Source organism: Ranitomeya variabilis, chromosome 1 (genome assembly GCF_051348905.1).
Source record: "Ranitomeya variabilis isolate aRanVar5 chromosome 1, aRanVar5.hap1, whole genome shotgun sequence".
NCBI lineage: Eukaryota > Metazoa > Chordata > Amphibia > Anura > Dendrobatidae > Ranitomeya > Ranitomeya variabilis.
In genome coordinates this window covers 133,534,155-133,555,386 of record NC_135232.1, presented here as the reverse complement: position 1 = coordinate 133,555,386, position 21,232 = coordinate 133,534,155, and the positions used below count along the sequence as shown (strand labels likewise).

At 41.6% G+C, this 21,232-nt stretch overlaps 1 protein-coding gene across 1 annotated transcript in view; it reads right to left on the bottom strand.

Moving 5' to 3' along the window:
• The window catches only part of ADGRV1 (adhesion G protein-coupled receptor V1), a 742,217-nt gene that overhangs the window by 642,345 nt on the left and 78,640 nt on the right, over nucleotides 1-21,232 (bottom strand). Inside the window, exons 6-8 of the mRNA XM_077289021.1 lie at nucleotides 16,948-17,052; nucleotides 14,206-14,319; nucleotides 950-1,515 (exon numbers count right to left, since the gene is read on the bottom strand). Coding sequence (XP_077145136.1) covers nucleotides 950-1,515; nucleotides 14,206-14,319; nucleotides 16,948-17,052 — 785 coding nt within the window. The remainder of the gene's footprint in view (nucleotides 1-949; nucleotides 1,516-14,205; nucleotides 14,320-16,947; nucleotides 17,053-21,232) is intronic.

Here is a 21,232-nt window from a genome sequence, read left to right as displayed (position 1 = left end):
ACGTGTCAAATATAAGACTTTCCCTCCCGTGTTGAACCCAATGTAGAAGTGGAGCTACCAAGTCCCAGAATCTGCACTTAGTGGAGATTTGATAATTAATCTATACTAGTATGTTGTATGCATTGGCTCTTGAAAGTTTGTGAACCCTTAAATTTGACCGAAAACAAAAACAGATGTTCCCACAAGTCCTATGAACCTTTGCTTTCAGTATCTGATGTGACTCTTTTGCTGAGAACCACAGAATGGTTCATTTGCTCATGATACACTTTCCGAAATGTGTGTTGTGAAGATCAGACCTTGATAGAACCCAGCCACTCATTCATACCCGATTGTAATGCCATTGGCTGAAATCACCATACTCTAATTTCACCTTCAAATTATCTATTAGTTCTAAAGGTTCACATACTTTTGCCACTCACACACATGCGATATTGGATCATTTTCATTGGATAATATTTTTAACTTATTTGTTTTTCTTTACCTACTTTTGGGACTTGTGGGAAAAATCTGATGAAGTTTCAGGTCAAAGTTAGTAAGAAATGTGAAATATTTTGAAGGGTTCACAAATTTTAATCACATAGAAAACCTTTATTTTCTAACTGGACAACCATTCATAGATGAGTTGAATATTTTTTTTCTTAGAAAGATGGCCTCCGTAGTGGCAGGGCAGCACAGTGGTAAGACTGAACAACTCATGTTCTGCCTTGTCTGTGCTGTGGAGGCATGGTTCAGACTTAACACTCTCTCTGTGCCACTGTGGAGGCCATGTTGGATGCTGGAGGACCAGAACATCAGTCTCAACAAAGGAGGCAGCAAAAGGAAGATGTGAAACACCAGGTATGGTGAATATACATGAAAAATGTAACATCACTTCAATGCCAGGGTGAAGGGCCACTTAAATTCTGTCATAAAGCATGTTGTTCCTTAAATAAAAACCTTAAAACTTTACCTTGATACTTTATCTTCATCAATAGCTACTATCTGTGCAAGAATGGCACTGTTTATGGACAAAACACCATAGGGTTTATCATTGGGTTCAATGGTGACGTAGACAATACTTGGATATTGTAAAACAGCGTCCCCTTGTAGGGATTCTTCCATCAAAACAATTTGAAAGGACTCTGCTATTTCTGGGATCGCATCATCAATAATTTGAAATTTGAGGGCAATTTCCTGAACCTTTGGAGGAAATATAATTGTATTATTTGGCTGAAGGTCTATGAAGTCATATTTGAGCTGTGCGCTAGACGATGAGTTCCCAGTGATGATTCTGTATTTGATGGAGACTTCAGAGTCATCAGAACCAACAACAGTATCAGTAAGAGTCTTTCCACGGATCACAGGAATAAGGATCACATCGTCTGTCTCGGGTACCAAGTAAGAGCTCTGACTGAATCGCACCGGGCTATCATTTTTTTTAATATGTATCTGCAATGTGCTCTTTGTAGTGTTAATTTCTGCACCGTCATATACGTTTGTAAGTCTCAAAGTAAAGTTTTCATCATTTTCAGGTATCTATAATATAAAAGCAAAACTATTTTAGAGAACTTTGGAAATAAACCTTTAAAGACAGAGCATTGTTTTATTTCTCCCATAAATCAATAGTACGCAGTAAAATAAGAAATTGTGGAATATATCTTATTAGAGAAATCTGCTTCTTTCTCCGCCAGGACTGATCGTCCATTCTCAAAATCCTCAATTCATGGTTAAAAACGGTCTTCTTTGAAATATAGATTTCCTATTATTAGGTAGAAAGCAGTTGATGCTTATACAGTTCTATGGAATTTGCAGCAGAATGCCTGTCTGTCTCTAGCTCCTTCCTTCTCCATAGAATTTTAAAAGCACCAACTGTCATCTCCTATGTCAGTAATGTGAATATCTCTCTTCAATTAATACAGATTTTACACATTTTGCTCATGAATTGAGAGTGAAAGATCAGTCCTGGAGGATAAAAAAGTACTTTTTTTGATAAGATATATTACAAAGGTGTTTTTGTTCATACAGTGCCTTGCGAAAGTATTCGGTCCCCTGGAACTTTTCAACCTTTTCCCACATATCATGCTTCAAACATAAAGATACCAAATGTAAATTTTGGTGAAGAATCAAGAAGTGGAACACAATTGTGAAGTTGAACGAAATTTATTGGTTATTTTAAATTTTTGTGGAAATTCAAAAACTGAAAAGTGGGGCGTGCAATATTATTCGGCCCCTTTACTTTCAGTGCAGCAAACTCACTCCAGAAGTTCATTTTGGATCTCTGAATGATCCAATGTTGTCCTAAATGCCTAATGATGATAAATATAATCCACCTGTGTGCAATCAAGTCTCCGCATAAATGCACCTGCTCTGTGATAGTCTCAGGGTTCTGTTTGAAGCACAGAGAGCATCATGAAGACCAAGGAACACAACAGGCAGGTCCGTGATACTGTTGTGGAGAAGTTCAAAGCCGGATTTGGATACAAAATGATTTCCAAAACTTTAAACATCCCAAGGAGCACTGTGCAAGTGATCATACTGAAATGGAAGGAGTATCATACCACTGCAAATCTACCAAGACCCGGCCGTCCCTCTAAACTTTCATCTCAAACAAGGAGAAGACTGATCAGAGATGCAGCCAAGAGGCCCGTGGATGAACTGCAGAGGTCTACAGCTGAGGTGGGACAGTCTGTCCATAGGACAACAATCAGTTGTACACTGCACAAATCTGGCCTTTATGGAAGAGTGGCAAGAAGAAAGCCATTTCTCAAAGATATCCATAAAAAGTGTTGTTTAAAGTTTGCAACAAGCCACCTGGGAGACACACCAAACATGTGGAAAAAGATGCTCTGGTCAGATGAAACCAAAATCAAACTTTTTGACAACAATGCCAAATGATATTTTTGGCGTAAGGGCAACACAGCGCATCACCCTGAACACACCATCCCCACTGTCAAACGTGGTGGTAGCAGCATCATGGTTTGGGCCTGCTTTTGTTCAGCAGGGACAGGAAAATGGTTAAAATTGATGGGAAGATGGATGGAGCCAAATACAGGACCATTCTTGAAGAAAACCTGCTTGAGTCTGCAAAAGACCTGAGACTGGGACGGAGATTTGTCTTCCAACAAGACAATGATCCCAAACATAAAGCAAAATCTACAATGGAATGGTTCACAAATAAATGTATCCAGGTGTTAGAATGGCCAAGTCAAAGTCTAGACCTCAATCCAATCAAGAATCTGTGGAAAGAGCTGAAAACTGCTGATCACAAATGATCTCCATCAAACCTCACTGAGCTCGAGCTGTTTGCCAAGGAAGAATGGGCAAGAATTTCAGTCTCTCGATGTACAAAACTGTTAGAGACATACTCCAAGCGACTTGCAGCTAGAATCGCAGCAAAAGGTGGCGCAACAAAGTATTAATATTAAGTTAAAGAGGCCGAATAATATTGCACGCCCCACTTTTCAGTTTTTGAATTTCCACAAAAATTTAAAATAACCAATAAATTTTGTTCAACTTCACAATTGTGTTCCACTTGTTGTTGATTCTTCACCAAAAATTTACATTTGGTATCTTTATGTTTGAAGCATGATATGTGGGAAAAGGTTGAAAAGTTCCAGGGGGCCAAATACTTTCGCAAGGCACTGTATATAATATTATTAAATTGGAAAAAAAACTTTTAAGTAAATGCAAATAAATGTGACTGAGCATCGTCATCAATTACCTGCTCACATATTCTAAAATATCAAAATAACACAAATTTCATACAGTTAGCATTGTATGTGTCAGACTCCATTCACACCATGTTTGTCGTGTGTTTTCAGTGTATACATCAATGTGCCCAAAAAGTTTAATGGACAAACAAATGGCCTAAGAAATGAGTAGACTAAATGACAGAAATTGTTAAAGATATGTCAATAGAATCAACCCTCCTAAGCTGTCTATATGGGCATGTAGGTCTTAGGAAATTGAATAAAATGATACCTTGACATATGTGATCCAATGACTCATTCCAGAGAAATTCATATTTTTTTTTAATATGTAAATGAACGGTTAAGATCTATGGGCCGGATATAGATCTCCCTGAGAATCTGCCTACAGAGCTTATTTTATATGAAAGGGTGAGTTACCAGTGTGAGACATGTAGATCAGGAGAGCAGACTGTCAGTCATTACATGTCTCACACTGATAACGCTGCCTCTCATTTAAAATAAGCTCTAGAGGCAGATTCTCTGGGAGATCTATGTCTGGCCCATAGAACTTAACCCCTTCACCACCTTGGGATTTTCCATTTTTGAGTTTTCATTTTTTGCTCCCATTCTTCCCAGAGCCATAACTTTTTTATTTTTCCATGAATTTTTTCATGTGCGGGCTTGTTTTTGTGGAACGAGTTGTACGTTTGAACTACACAATTGGTTTTAACATATAGTGTACTGGAAAATGTGAAAAATAGTGCTGTGAAATTGCAAAAAAAGTGCACTTTGACAATTGTTTTTTTTAACCATATTCACTAAATGCTAAAACTGACCTGCCATTATGATTCTCCAAGTCACTATGAGTTCGTAGTTACCAAATATGTATAGGTTCTTTATAGTTTAAGTGGTGAAAAAAATCCAAAGTTTGTGAAAAAAAAGTCGCCATTTTCCGAGGTTTGTAGAATCTCCATTTTTCGGGATCTGGGTCTGGGTGAGGGCTCATTTTTTGTGTGCCGAGTTGATATTTTTTTTATACCATTTTGGTACAGACACGATCTTTTGATCTCCCATTATTGCATTTTAATGAAATGTTGCAGCGACCAAAAAAACGTAATCCTGGCATTTTGATTTTTTCTCGGTACACCGTTTAGCAATCAGATTAATTCTTTTTATATATTGATAGATCAGGCATTTCTGAATGTGGCGATACCAACTATGTGTATTTTTTATTAATTTTTTTTTTAATGGGGCAAATGAGAGGTGATTTAACCCCTTCGTGACATGCGCCGTACTAGTACGGCGCTGCCGGCACTGCATTAGTGCCAGCCGCAGTACTAGTACGGCGCCCCGATCACCGCGGTCTCACGCTGAGCGCCGCGGTGATCGGGTGCGGGTGTCAGCTGTATATGACAGCTGACACCCCGCAGCAATGCCCACGATCGGCGCTGTCGCCGATCGCGGGCATTTAACCCCTCTGATGCCGCTGTCAATAGTGACAGCGGCATAGAGGGGGATCGCGCAGGGACGGGGGCTCCCTGCGCTCTCCCACCGGAGCAGCGCGATGAGATCGCGCTGCTCCGGTGACCTGGAAGGAGTCCCCGGATCCAAGATGGCCGCGGGACTCCTTCCGGGTCATAAGATGACCCTGCTTGCCGGCGTCTGCTGAGAATCCTCATAGCAGGCGCCGGCAAGCCTCTGTTACGTGCCTGTCACATCGGTGATCAGACCGAGTGCTATGCACACGGTCTGATCACCGATCTGTGATGTCCCCTCCTGGGACAAAGTAAAAAAGTAAAAAAAAAATTTTTCCAAATGTGTAAAAAAAAAAAAAAAAAAAAAAAAAAATTCCTAAATAAAGAAAAAAAAAAAAATATATTCCCATAAATACATTTCTTTATCTAAATAAAAAAAACACCACACAATAAAAGTACACATATTTAGTATCGCCGCGTCCGTAACAACCCCACCTATAAAACTATATCACTAGTTAACCCCTTCAGTGAACACCGTAAAAAAAAAAAAAAAAAAACGAGGCAAAAAACAACGCTTTATTCTCATACCGCCAAACAAAAAGTGGAATAACACGCGATCAAAAAGACGGATATAAATAACCATGGTACCGCTGAAAACGTCATCTTGTCCCGCAAAAAAAAAGCCGCCATACAGCATCATCAGCAGAAAAATAAAAAAGTTATAGCTCTCAGAATAAAGCGATGCAAAAACAATTATTTTTTTATATAAAATAGTTTTTATTGTGTAAAAGCGCCAAAACATAAAAAAATTATATAAATGAGGTATCGCTGTAATCGTACTGACCCGAAGAATAAAACTGCTTTATCCTTTTTACCAAACGCGGAACGGTATAAACGCCCCCCCTAAAAGAATTTCAGGAATTGCTGGTTTTTGTTCATTCCGCCTCCCAAAAATCGGAATAAAAAGCGATCAAAAAATGTCATGTACCCGAAAATGGTACCAGCAAAAACGTCAACTCGTCCCGCAAAAAACAAGATCTCACATGACTCTGTGGACCAAAATATGGAAAAATTATAGCTCTCAAAATGTGGTGATGCAAAAACTATTGTTTGCAATAAAAAGCGTCTTTTAGTGTGTGACGGCTGCCAACCATAAAAATCCGCCCAAAAAACGCTATATAAGTAAATCAAATCCCCCTTCATCACCCCCTTAGTTAGGAAAAATAATAAAATTTTAAAAAATATATTTATTTCCATTTTCCCGTTAGGCTACTTTCACACTAGCGTCGGTACGGGGCCGTCGCGCTGCATCGGCCCGACATACCGACGCATACTGTGCAAGCGCCGCACAACGGGGGCAGCGGATGCTGTTTTTCCACGCATCCGCTGCCCCATTGTGAGGTGCGGGGAGGTGGGGGCGGAGTTCCAGCCGCGCATGCGCGGTCGGAAATGGTGGACCGTCGGCACAAAAAAAGTTACATGTAACGTTTGTTGCTGCCGGCTGTCCGCCACAACACGACGCAACCGTCGCACGACGCTTGCGACGTGTGTCAATACGTCGCTAATGTTAGTCTATGGGGAAAAAACGCATCCTGCAGATGACTTTGCAGGATGCGTTTTTTCGCCAAAACGACGCATTGCGACGTATGCAAAAAAACGCTAGTGTGAAAGTAGCGCTAGGGTTAGGACTAGGGTTAGGGTTGGGGTTAGGGTTTCAGTTAGAATTGGGGAGTTTTCACTGTTTAGGCACATCAGGGGCTTTCCAAACGCGACATGGCGTCCGATCTCAACGCGTTTGTTTGCGTTAAAAACGCATGCGTTTTTATAGAAAAAAAAACAGAACACACTGAAAAGTCACCCACCACCATCAAGGTGATAAAGGGATCCAAACCCTAACCCTACCCCTAAACTCATCCCTAACCGTTTAATGAACATTTTCTGACAGTCATAGTGCCACGTATTTCAGTGCCACGTATTTCAGTGCCACGTATTTCAGTGCCACGTATTTCAGTGCCACGTATTTCAGTGCCACGATATTTCAGTGCCACGATATTTCAGTGCCACGATATTTCAGTGCCACGTATTTAAGTGCCACGGTATTTCAGTGAAATACGTGGCACTGAAATATCGTGGCATTTACGTGAAATACGTGGCACTTAAATACGTGGCACTTAAATACGTGGCACTTAAATACGTGGCACTTAAATACGTGGCACTTAAATACGTGGCACTTAAATATCGTGGCATGTACATGAAATACGTGGCACTTATATACGTGGCACTTATATACGTGGCACTTATATACGTGGCACTTATATACGTGGCCACTGAAATATCGTGGCACTTATATACGTATATACGTATATACGTATATAAACGTATTTCAGTGCCACGTATTTCAGTGCCACGTATTTCAGGTTAGGGGTAGGGGTAGGGTTAGGGGTAGGGTTAGGGTTTTTTTGTTTTTTCTTGTTTTCTTGTGTTTTTCTATAAAAACGCATGCGTCTAAAAAAACGCATGCGTTTTACCGCGATTACATGCGTTTTTTCACACATGCGTTTTTTAAAAAAACGCAAGTGTGAAACCAGCCTTATCCTTGGAAAAATAAAAACATGGGGGCTAAAATATAATTTTCGTGGAAAAAAATATATTTTTTATTTTCGCGGCTCTGCGTTATAAACTGTAGTGAAGCACTTGGGGGTTCAAAGTTCTCACAACACATCTAGATAAGTTCCGTGGGGGGTCTAGTTTCCAATATGGGGTCACTTGTGGGGGGTTTCTACTGTTTAGGTACATCAGGGGCTCTGCAAATGCAACATGACACCTGCAGACCAATCCATCTAAGTCTGCATTTCAAACGGCGCTCCTTCCCTTCCGAGCTCTGCCGTGCGCCCAAACAGTGGTTTATCCCCATATATGAAGTATCAGCGTACTCAGGACAAATTGGACAACAACTTTTGTTGTCCAATTTCTCCTGTTACCCTTGGGAAAATAAAAATGTGGGGGCTAAAATATAATTTTCGTGGAAAAAAAAAAAATTTTTATTTTCATGGCTCTGCGTGATAAACTGTAGTGAAACACTTGTTGGTTCAAAGTTCTCACAACACATCTAGATAAGTTCCGTGGGGGGTCTAGTTTCCAATATGGGGTCACTTGTGGGGGGTTTCTACTGTTTAGGTACATCAGGGGCTCTGCAAATGCAACATGACACCTGCAGACCAATCCATCTAAGTCTGCATTTCAAACGGCGCTCCTTCCCTTCCGAGCTCTGCCGTGCGCCCAAACAGTGGTTTATCCCCATATATGAAGTATCAGCGTACTCAGGACAAATTGGACAACAACTTTTGTTGTCCAATTTCTCCTGTTACCCTTGGGAAAATAAAAATGTGGGGGCTAAAATATAATTTTCGTGGAAAAAAAAAAAAAATTTATTTTCATGGCTCTGCGTGATAAACTGTAGTGAAACACTTGTTGGTTCAAAGTTCTCACAACACATCTAGATAAGTTCCGTGGGGGGTCTAGTTTCCAATATGGGGTCACTTGTGGGGGGTTTCTACTGTTTAGGTACATCAGGGGCTCTGCAAATGCAACATGACACCTGCAGACCAATCCATCTAAGTCTGCATTTCAAACGGCGCTCCTTCCCTTCCGAGCTCTGCCGTGCGCCCAAACAGTGGTTCCCCCCAATGTATGGGGTATCAGCGTACTCAGGACAAATTGGACAATAACTTTTGTGGTCCAATTTCTCCTGTTACCCTTGGGGGAAAAAAAATTGCGGGCTAAAACATCATTTTGTGGAAAGAAAAAATGATTTTTTGATTTTCACAGCGCTACATTCTAAACTTTAGTGAAACAACTGGGGGTTAAAAGTGCTCACCACACATCTAAATAAGTTCCTTAGGGGGTCTTCTTTCCAAAATGGTGTCACTTGTGGGGGTTTCCACTGTTTAGGCACGTCAGGGGCTCTCCAAACACGACATGGGTTCCGATCTCAATTCCAGCCAATTTTGCATTGAAAAGTCAAATGGCGCTCCTTCCCTTCCGAGCTCTGCCATGCGCCCAAACAGTGGTTTATCCCCATATATGAAGTATCAGCGTACTCAGGACAAATTGCACAACAACTTTTGGCATCCAATTTATCCTGCTACCCTTGGGAAAATAAAAAATTTGGGGCAAAAAGATCATTTTTTGTGAAAATTAATATTAATTTTTTTTTACGGCTCTACATTATAAACTTCTGTGAAGCACTTGGAGGTTCAAAGTGCTCACCACACATCTAGATAAGTTCCTTAGGGGGTCTTCTTTCCAAAATGGTGTCACTTGTGGGGGTTTCCACTGTTTAGGCACGTCAGGGGCTCTCCAAACATGACATGGGTTCCGATCTCAATTCCAGCCAATTTTGCATTGAAAAGTCAAATGGCGCTCCTTCCCTTCCGAGCTCTGCCATGCGCCCAAACAGTGGTTTATCCCCATATATGAAGTATCAGCGTACTCAGGACAAATTGCACAACAACTTTTGGCATCCAATTTATCCTGCTACCCTTGGGAAAATAAAAAATTTGGGGCAAAAAGATCATTTTTTGTGAAAATTAATATTAATTTTTTTTTACGGCTCTACATTATAAACTTCTGTGAAGCACTTGGAGGTTCAAAGTGCTCACCACACATCTAGATAAGTTCCTTAGGGGGTCTTCTTTCCAAAATGGTGTCACTTGTGGGGGTTTCCACTGTTTAGGCACGTCAGGGGCTCTCCAAACACGACATGGGTTCCGATCTCAATTCCAGCCAATTTTGCATTGAAAAGTCAAATGGCGCTCCTTCCCTTCCGAGCTCTGCCATGCGCCCAAACAGTGGTTTACCCCCACATATGGGGTATCAGCGTACTCAGGACAAATTGCACAACAACTTTTGGGGTCCAATTTATCCTGCTACCCTTGGGAAAATAAAAAATTTGGGGCAAAAAGATCATTTTTTGTGAAAATTAATATTAATTTTTTTTACGGCTCTACATTATAAACTTCTGTGAAGCACTTGGAGGTTCAAAGTGCTCACCACACATCTAGATTAGTTCCTTAGAGGGTCTACTTTCCAAAATGGTGTCACTTGTGGGGGTTTCCACTGTTTAGGCACGTCAGGGGCTCTCCAATCGCGACATGGGCTCCGATCTCAATTCCAGCAAATCTTGCATTGAAAAGTCAAATGGCGCTCCTTCCCTTCCGAGCTCTGCCATGTGCCCAATCAATGGTTTACCCCAACATGTGGGGTATCGGCGTACTCAGGACAAATTGTACAACGACTTTTTTGGTCCAATTTCTCCTGTTACCCTTGGTAAAATAAAACAAATTGGATCTGAAGTAAAAATTTTGTGAAAAAAAAGTTAAATATTCAATTTTTTTTAAACATTCCAAAAATTCCTGTGAAGCACCTGAAGGGTTAATAAACTTTTTGAATGTGGTTTAGAGTACCTTGAGGGGTGCAGTTTTTAGAATGGTGTCACTTTTGGACATTTTCTGTCATATAGACCCCTCAAAGTCACTTCAAGTGTGAGGTGGTCCGTAAAAAAAATGGTTTTGCAAATTTTGTTGCAAAAATGAGAAATCGCTGGTCAACTTTTAACCCTTATAACTCCCTAACAAAAAAAAATTATGTTTCCAAAATTGTGCTGATGTAAAGCAGACATGTGGGAAATGTTGTTTATTAACTATATTATGTGATATAACTCTCTAATTTAAGGGCATAAAAACGAAAAATTTGAAAATTGCTAAATTTTCATAATTTTCGACAAATTTCTGTTTTTTTCACAAATAAATGCAAGTCATATCGAAGAAGTTTTACCACTATCATAAAGTACAATATGTCACGAGAAAACAATCTCAGAATCACCAGGATCCGTTGAAGCGTTTCAGAGTTATGACCTCATAAAGTGACAGTGGTCAGAATTGTAAAAATTGGCCGTGTCACTTAGGTGAAAACAGGCTTTGGGGTGAAGGGGTTAAACTTTTTTGTAATTATATTCTTCAAAACATTTTTTTTCACTTTTTACTGACTTCAATATTATCCATAGGAGACTAGAAGCTGCGATCTTCTTATCACTTGTGCTAGTGTAGCTAAAATGCGCATCAGCTATGAGCGCCAGCCACTGGGAGGCGCTCATAGCTATCTGGCAATGACAACCACAAAGGGTCTCGTGCAGACCCCGAGTTGTCAAGCCAACACATCAGCAACCCGCGGTTATGTGACATGGGCACCGACCAGTGGGGTTTGTAACGCGGTTTTGGCGTGGGCATGTTAAATACCACTGTCCGAGATTGACAGCGGCATTTAACATTTTAACAGCTGCGGGTGGATCTCAATTCCACCTGTGGCTGTTAGGGTCCAGAAAAGTTGTGGCTTCATCGCCGGAGTCTGCAGCAAACAGGGGGAGGCGACCTTTAACGTACTTATACGTTCAATGTCATAAAGGTTTTAACAGCTCATTTAGATATTAAGGAAAATAGAAATTTCTCTGCAATAAGACATAGAACAGCAGATATCAAAGTATCATTTTATTCAGCTTTCCATGGCCTACATACCCATATAAGTGACTTAGGAGGCTTCTTACTAATAACAAATGCCCTTTAAGAAATTGGCGAATAAGGAAATCAGTACTTTGATACAATGGAACTAAGAAGATTGAGAAACATGCTGGAAATGTTTAAACAAAGCAGTGAGGGCAGCTGTTTTGTGGATCAATGAATATTCATGTGATGGATATCAATTACATTAGGAAGCTCATGAATAAAACAAAAATCTAATGCATTTCAATATGAGAATATCTCTCGTTATTAACAAGTCAAGTGTGCTGATACTGGACACATCTACACCGATTTCAAATCTAAGTAGAAAATAAGTAAGAATACTGTTTTTATAATTGTTTAGTCTGTTACTGTTATATTGCTGCTTAAACTGTACTTTCATGTTAGACATCTATGGAATGAGCACAATGTATGTCATATATGTCTGATAAATGTGAGTAGTGAGTCATTTAGAGAAACTGATATCATCCCAACGTGCCGGTGATCATCAACTGATCAAATAAAACACTTATTTATCGAGTAATTGGATCATTTATGATGACTTTAAAATAATTATTATCTGCAACACATCGCTCCATGTAATCAGGGCTCGTGCTGATAATCAAATGACGGTGCATGGGACAAAACGATTCTATCCTATCAGTACTTGTCGGCCTGTGTAAACAGCAGTACAAGGGTGCTGTTGACTTGTATATAGCTGATTGGTGCTTACTAATGACACAAATCGGCCCGTCTGAGGTTGTCTGCTAATGCACTAATCTCTTCATTTTATTGGAAATCTGTATTCAGCAAAGCACACATAGAAGACCCCTGTTCTGGAGACAGGTGTCGGTCTTAGGCTACTTTCACACTAGCGTCGGGCTCGGCCCGTCGCTGTGCGTCGGGCCGACGTTCCCGACGCTAGCGTTGTCTCCGCCGCACAACGGGGGCAGCGGATGCATTTTTACAGCGCATCCGCTGCCCCATTGTGAGGTGCGGGGAAGTTCGGGGAGGTGGGGGCGGAGTTCCGGCCGCGCATGTGCGGTCGGAAAAAGCGGACCGTCGTGAGCAAAAAACGTTACATGTAGCGTTTTTTGCTCCCGACGGTCCGCCACTGCACGACGCATCCGTCGCACGACGGGTGCGACGTGTGGCAATCCGTCACAATGCGTCGCTTAATGTTAATCAATGGTAAAAAACCGCATCCTGCAAACACTTTTGCAGGATGCGTTTTTTCGGCAAAACGACGCATTGTGACGGAATGCAGTTAACGCTAGTGTGAAAGTAGCCTTAGACACGGGACTTGAATTTTTTAGATCTATTCTGTGGATATGCCATAAATGTCTAAGATGAGGATACATCCTGAAGTTGAATAGTGATATAGTAAAGGAGTGGTCCAAAACACAAATTAATTTTCCTCCTAAATCCCTATCTATTTAATGGCATAATCTAATATATTTTCTAATATACTTTAAGTAAAAAATCCTTATCCTTCCCTAACTACATTATCCAACTGCTTTTTTTTCTTACAACTTCTGTTGGGATAATGCTTCACTTGAGACTAACCCAGTGTTTGCTGGATACTCAAGCGAAGCTTCATCAGGGTGCAAAGGCTGCAGCCACTGTTATAATACCCGGAGTGAAGACCTGCAAGTTATGTCACTCGCAGGGATGGATCTGATCTTTGTAAGCTGCGTATTTGTGTTACAACAAGCACTGACAGTGCGCTCTGTTGCCTGCTTGTTACAACTGATCTGAGTCAGTGAGAGAGTTCAGTATCATTGTGCACATCGCCCAGTGACAGAGCAGGGACTAGCCCAGCCCCTGAAAGGAAGGGCCTTCATTTCAGGTAGGGGGCAGAGGCTGCGGCAGTGATGGCAGTCTCTGCCCCTGATGAAGCTTCGTTTGAGTGCACCAACATGCACTGGCGATACTCAAATAAAGTGTCAACAAAAAGGAATTAAAAACAAAATAGTGTAGTTATGGATTGATATGGAATTTTTAATTACAGTATATTAGAAATTAGTTTAGAGTATGGCATTAAATAGATAGGCATTTAGGATGTAAATTAATTTGCATGTAACTTTTGAGGCCAGTGATTGACTGCAGAGGACACATGGATGCATAGCACATCATTGCTGCTAAAAAGGTAAATTAAGGCAGGTGGAGACCACCAGATTGTATCACCGAAGCAGCAAGGGATTTATCAGGTGAGTACATTTGTGGTTCTCCAACGATAACTTCAGCCTATTTTGAATACCGTATTTAGAATTTACAGCCATTCTTTATATGCTTTCAATAAGCACTTTCCCCGGGTCTCTACATCAGCAACTTCCAGAGACAAATACTTATACAAAATCCAAATCCAATATCCGCAGTATTCTTCTCAACATTGAGGTTTGACGATCTATTTCGTAATATTAAATTTAATATTGTTACTACAGAAAATAACATCCTCACCTGCACTGATCACTATGCAAATATCAAGGGATTCATTCTTTATCTTACCTGATCGTCTAAGACTGTCAGGTTGTAAATGAAGATTGACCTCCCACTGAGGAATGTAATGTTTCCTTTAGCTGGAATTAGATCTTCCTCAGCTGGATTTGGCCCTCCATCTATCTGCAAAAAAACAGCAAATGTGAAATGATCAAATATTGTTCATGTAGATTTACCTAAGAAATGTGGCATGAATTCAAAATACCATGAAATATGAGGACTTTAGCTAAAAAGGGATGTTTGGGAAAAAGTAAGTTTGCCCAGCCGCTTAGAGCTGCTAATAATAACAAACCAAGTGACAGTCACCGACCCACACCAACTTGGATACAGCGCAGGCGGCTCTGTGGTCTGCACTGACACAGGAAGGCAAAAAACAAGAAGGTCTATATAAAGACAAAACTACACATCCAAAAGTATAGAACTTTATTACAACATAACTGGTGTATACAGCTCAACGTACCGAAGGGGAACGCAGAGGACACAAGGTCTACCACGTCCTCAAACAATAATTCACAAACACAAACACAGATGCATCCCAATAATTAATAAATGGGTAATATGAACACAATATACATGTAATGAAAAAGTAAACCTACAAATAGTGTATAAGTACACATACCGTGTGTTATAGTATAAGTCTGCAAGGGGTGAGCGGTTCTATAGGGGCTCCATCCCCACCGCCTCTGCCTGGATACGGTAGGCTTACATATGCTCTGAATATCATTGTTTTATTTGACGTCATATTTGCGCATTTATTTTCTTTACCTGTTTGTTTAGAATTTTGTTTCTGCTAATTCCTATTGAATCGCTTACCACTTGCAGGTTACTTTATAACCTCATATGGTATGTGTGCTCTACACTATTTATAGGCTTACATTGTACTTTTATATTACACTAGATGGTGGCCCGATTCTAACGCATCGGGTATTCTAGAATATGTATGTATGTACGTCGCGCTGTGAGTGGGGGTTAAATTCTGCGCCAATATCGCTGATTGGTCGCGCCTGGCTGGCTGATCAGCGAAGCGTGGTTCAAATCTGGTGCCAATTCGTGGCTGGACTGCCCCTGTCGCTGATTGGCCGCGGCTGGCCGGGCACGACCAATGACTGAAGCGGTGTTTAAATAACTTGCCAATATCGCTGATTGGTCGCGGCCGGCCGTGAGCTACCAATCACTGAAGCGGTGTTTAAATCCCGCGCCAATATCGCTGATTGGACGCGGCTGGCCGGGCGCAACCAATCAGCGAAGCGTGGTTTAAATCCCACGTCAATTTGTGCCTGGACTGCATCTGTCGCTGATTGGTTGCAGGATGTCGGGGGTTCGGGGCACTGGATGTCGGGGGTTCAGGGTGCAGGATATAGTACAGCCACGTAGTATATAGCACAGCCACGTAGTATATAGCACAGCCACATAGTATGTAGTATATAGCACAGCCACGTAGTATATAGCACAGCCATGTAGTATCTAGCAGCCACGTAGTATATAGCACAGCCACATAGTATATAGCAGCCACGTAGTATATAGCACAACTACGAAGTATATAGCAGCCATGTAGTATATAGCACAGCCACGTAGTATATAGTACAGCCACGTAGTATATAACACAGGCCATGTACTATATAACACAGACAGTCACGTAGTATATAGCAGAGCCACGTAGTATATAGCACAGCCACGTAGTATATAGCAGCCACATAGTATGTAGCAGCCACATAGTATATAGCACAGCCACGTGGTATATAGCAGCCACGTAGTATATAGCAGCCACGTAGTATATAGCAGCCACGTAGTATATAACACAGCCCATGCAGTAAATAACACAGCCCACACAGTATATAACACAGCCCATGTAGTATACAGCAGTGTGGGCACCATTTCTCTGTTAAAAAAAAGAATTAAAATAAAAAATAGTTATATACTCACCCTCCGACGTCCACCGAAGTTGTCCCGATATGTGCGAGGCTGTCACCAGCTTCCGTTCCCAGTGATGCATTGCGAAATTACCCAGATGACTTAGCGGTCTCGCGAGACCGCTAAGTCATCTGGGTAATTTTGCAATGCATCTCTGGGAACGGAAGCTGGCGGCAGCCTCGCCGCTTGCGCGCATCGGTGGACGGCGGAAGGTGAGAACAGCACCATTTTTTTTTTTTTTTAATTATTTTTAACATTATATCTTTTTACTATTGATGCTGCATAGAAGACTGGTGTGAGTGGATGTAGAAAAGGATGGTGCTTGAGAAAAAGAAGAAATAAATAGATTTACTTGTTAATTTTGTAGTTTTGTCACTCATTAAAATACAGTGTAGCTGAGCTTTTAATATTTTGAATGGATGATACAGCTAAAACTGAATTGGTGGCTCAGTGGCTAACACTGGATTCTTACAGCGCTGGGGTCCTGGGTTCAAATCTCATCAAATACAAGATCTGCAAGGAGTTTGTATGTTCTCCCTGTGTTTGTCTGGATTTTTTCCGGGTTATCCGGTTTCTTCCCACACTCCAATGATATACTGATAGGGAATCTAGATTATGAACCCCAATGGGGACAGTGATAATGATTATGTTTGTAAAGTACTGTGTATTTAATGGCGCTATATAAATAATTTTTAATAAATAAATGCTGGTAAATTGTGGAAAAATACTCCGGACCCTCTAAGCAGGAAAACAGTTTGAATGAAGAGAAGGATGTTTTAGCATTTAACGATATTGCTGAGTTGTCAAAACAAATCCTCAGACCAATGAAGCTGATCTTACCTCAAAAGTCACAGTCACACTTCCATAAGTGCCTTTCTCCCTCAGAAGTATGACAGGCAATGACTGGTTTCTTCCCCGTGGCTCATTCACTGTGATGAAGGACGACTGATGCACAAAAAAGCAGAACAGAATATTAGAAACTGTTCAACCATATAACAAGAAGACCCAAGAAAGCTTTAGAAACGTAAATTGAGGAATCATACGAGGCTTCAGGGCCAATGACTGAAAACGTTCCCATTGTAAATGAGTGTCACGATAAATGTTTGGATATGTGGCAGATCTGGTTTTCCTTTGATTAAAACCTTTTTTCCTTTCTGGTCATTGGGGGTTAATACAGTCCCCCCCCCCAGTGGCCGCTGGTGTTATTCCATTGCATTGCTTCTGGGTCAGCTGATGTTGGTGGTAACCACTCCCATCATCCTTCTTAAGGTCACCTGATGCAACAGCTGACTGTTGATTATACAGGTCCTTCTGGAGATCAACCAAGCAGGTGGAAGAAGTTTTCTGAGTGCAGTGGCTCTCTGCTGAATATTCATACCTGGTGCACTGCTCTGCTGTACTGTGCATTGCAGCAGAGAAAGCTAAGTGTTGTTTGCTTATACCTTGTTTGTCTAAACTTTCCCTTTATGTTTTATTAGTGCAACGGTGGGACCAGTGCTCTCACTAGCCAATTCCCTACCGAGGGATAGGTGCAGAGCAAGCGAGGGCTAAGGTATCCTGCTCGGCAACAGGTTGAAAGAACCTGTATAGGGATGTCAGGAACATTAGGGCACATCCCTAGAAGAGTGCAGGAGGTGTCCATTTCCCCATTCCCCATTGCAGGGCCCACCGTTGTTATTGTGTCCCCGGTGTTCCCTTGTGAGTCTCGCCGCTTTGAGACCGACCACCTGTTGGGTCGTGTCACGCTTGGACAGTCACTCCGTGACAATGAGAAAGTGAATCAACAATGGAATGCTGTACCCCCGGGATGTGAGATGCCGAAACACATGCATTTAAAGACAAACAAGACAAACAACTGTACGCAACACTGGAGGTGATGATGCAGTGAGACTATTAATTGCACACACCACCTCCATGTCGTCACAATTAAAATGCACCCTCCTGTCCTGAAACTCAAGCCTCCATAAATGAACCACAACTAAACTGGGAAAAATCTCCAACAATGCACCCAATTCTCATGCCTTTTTGATGGGTACCACTGCCCCTAAAGTATGCTCCAAACCAATCCCACCTGCCGCATCCGTAAACAAATCCAAAGTACAATTATCTGCCGCCTTCTCCATAAGCAATGAACAGCCGTTATGTCGCTTCAAAAATTTTCCCCAAATCACCAAATTCGCTCTGTGCTCAGAAGACAGCTGAACAAAGTGGTGAGGAGCTCAAAATCGGTATAGAAATTTTGCCAAAAACTCCAATGTTTCTCCTTTTTGAATCCAACCTCCACACTGCCTAACCAGCACCACAGATGAAGTGTGAGACAGGCACACAGGTGCACAATCAAACAGAGCCTAGGGCAGGGCAGAGCTGCTGTATGTGTGTACAGCAGCCTAGATCAATCACAATGAACACAGAAAGAATGTGGACTTTATGTATTGCATTCTGACCATAAGCAGCGCTGGCTTCTCCCCTTTTTATTCAGGGAAAAAAATCTCCACATATTAATCCTTCCAGATTTTTTCACTAACTTTCTTTTTAAGATGAGTCCCCAATGGAGCCTCAAAATACACATACACCTCTCCATGCGCCCTGTCATCCAAATGTATCCTACACTCCTTCTTTTCCGACTGCACTGACACAGAGACGGGATCAGAAATTCTACCTGGTGGCCCTCATGCCCTACCCATGCCGCTAAATGTCCAGGAGCTTCCCCTCCCCCTTCCAAATGGGTAAGCAACTCTCTGACATTTACCAGGATATCCCTAACCCCTTCATTAGCCAAACCCGACGTAACACTGACCCCATGACCTACACCTACTGGTTCAACTACCTGACTCCCACCCAACCTGGGAGACATTAGAATCAGAGGAAACAGACATGACATAGAGTAATATTCATCAGCCTGTGAGGGAGCTGCGACCCCTCCAGCCGGAAATCCAGAATCCCGATGTCCATCCACTGCACCAATCCGTCCAACTGAACCCTCAGGAGCCTGAGGTCTGAAGCCAGGTGTCGCTGCAGATGCTGATGCCATAGCCCTAGCAAGCCACACCATGCTGTTAAGAGGCGATCTGGATAATCCTCATGGACCAGCAGGCTGCATCTGGGATGGGGACCCTGCAGCACACAGCCCACTGTCCGATCCAGTCATGAGCAGCAGAGTTGGGGTGGCCACTAGTGATAAGCGAATATACTCGTTACTCAAGATCTCCCGAGCACGCTCGGGTGTCCTCCAAGTATTTTTTCGTGCTCAAAGATTTAGTTTTTATATTGCCCCAGCTGAATGTTTTACATCTGTTAGCCAGCATATGTACATGTGGGGATTCCCTAGCAACCAGGCAACCTTGAACCCCATTGAAAACCTCTGGAATGTAATCAAGAGGATGATGGATAGTCACAAGCCATCAAACAAAGAAGAACTGCTTACATTTTTGCACCAAAAGCAGTGTGAAAGACTGGTGGAAAGCATGCCAAGACGCATGAAAGCTGAGATTAAATATCATGGTTATTCCACAAAATATTGAATTCTGAACCGTCCCGGAGTTAAAACCTTAGTATTGTTGTTTCCAAATGATTATGAACTTGTTTTCTTTGCATTATTTGAGGTCTGAAAGCACTGTTTGCTTTTTTTAATTTTGACCATTTTTCTTTTTCAGAAAAAAAATACAAAATTTATTGCTTGGAAATTCGCAGACATGTTGTCAGAAGTTTAAAGAATAAATGAACAATTTACATTTTACTCAAAAATATACCTATAAAGAGAAAAATCTTTCGCCCCATTCAAAAAAAAAAAAAAATAAATAAAATCAAACATGGACATATTTGGTATTGCCGCGTTCAGAATTGCCCAATCTATCAATAAAAAAAAAGGATTAACCTTATCGCTAAACAGCCTAGCGAGAAAAAAATGTGAAACTCCAGAATTACTTTTTTTTGGTTGCCGCGACATTGCATTAAAATGCAATAATGGGCGATCAAAAGATTGTATATGCACCAAAATGGTATCATTAGAAATGTCAACTCGGCACGCGAAAAATAAGCCCTCACCCGACCCCAGATCACGAAAAATGGAGACGCTACAGGTATCGGAAAATTGCGCAATTTTTTTTTTTCACCACTTAGATAAAAAATAACCTGTTTGGTGTCTATGAACTCATAATGACCTGGAGGCATTTAGTGAACCTAGCAAAAAAGCCAAACAAAAAACAAGTGTGCGATTGCACTTTTTTTGCAGTTTCACAGCACTTAGAATTTTTTTCCCATTTTCTAGTACATGGTAAAACCAGTGGTGTAGTTCAAAAGTACAGCTCGTCCCGCAAAAATAAGCCCTCACATGGCCATATTGACAGGAAAATAAAAAAGTTATGGCTCTGGGAAGGAGGGGAGCAAAAAACGAAAATGCAAAACCGATAAAAGCTGGGGTTAATGTTATTGATTTCTTCTAGGCTCTGGGGCGTGCAGTGCCTGGAAGAAATCTCTGCCTCCGGACGTCATTATAATACTAGCCCCCCACCTCCCTCACATACACGTCACACTGACCTGTGACGTGCAGCTGTGGCGCGTGATCCCGCATCGGCGCCCTGCACTTGCACTATTATCTGAATCTTCTCCGCCCTTCTATGGGCAGTGTCTTCATCCTTCTTCTGCGCAGGCACAGGTGCGTCACTGCGCAGTATCATTTCCTTTACACTTCAGAAATACTAGCTACTTTGTGTTGGTATATCATATAAAATTCCAATAAAATACATTTAAGTTTGTGGGTTTTGGCAGATGTACTCACTCGGCTGTTGTGAACTCTATTTTTGGGCTCCCTCTAGTGGTCACAAGCGGTACTGTGTAGTGTTGTCTTTCTGCAGGTTGGCAGCATCAGCTGGTTCGTTATCCTTGGTTGGTTTCCTATTTAGCTCACCTGGATACTCAGTTCCTTGCCTGCTATCAATGTATTCAGTGCTCTTCAGATTCCTTGTGACTACCTTGCTCCCAGTCTCTCCAAGACAAGCTAAGTTTTTGTTTGTTTATTTTTTGATTATCAGCATTTATCATGTTTCTTGTCCAGCTTGCTAAAATGTGATTTCCTCGCTTGCTGGTTGCTCTAGGGGACTGAGTTTCTCCCCCCACACCGTTAGTT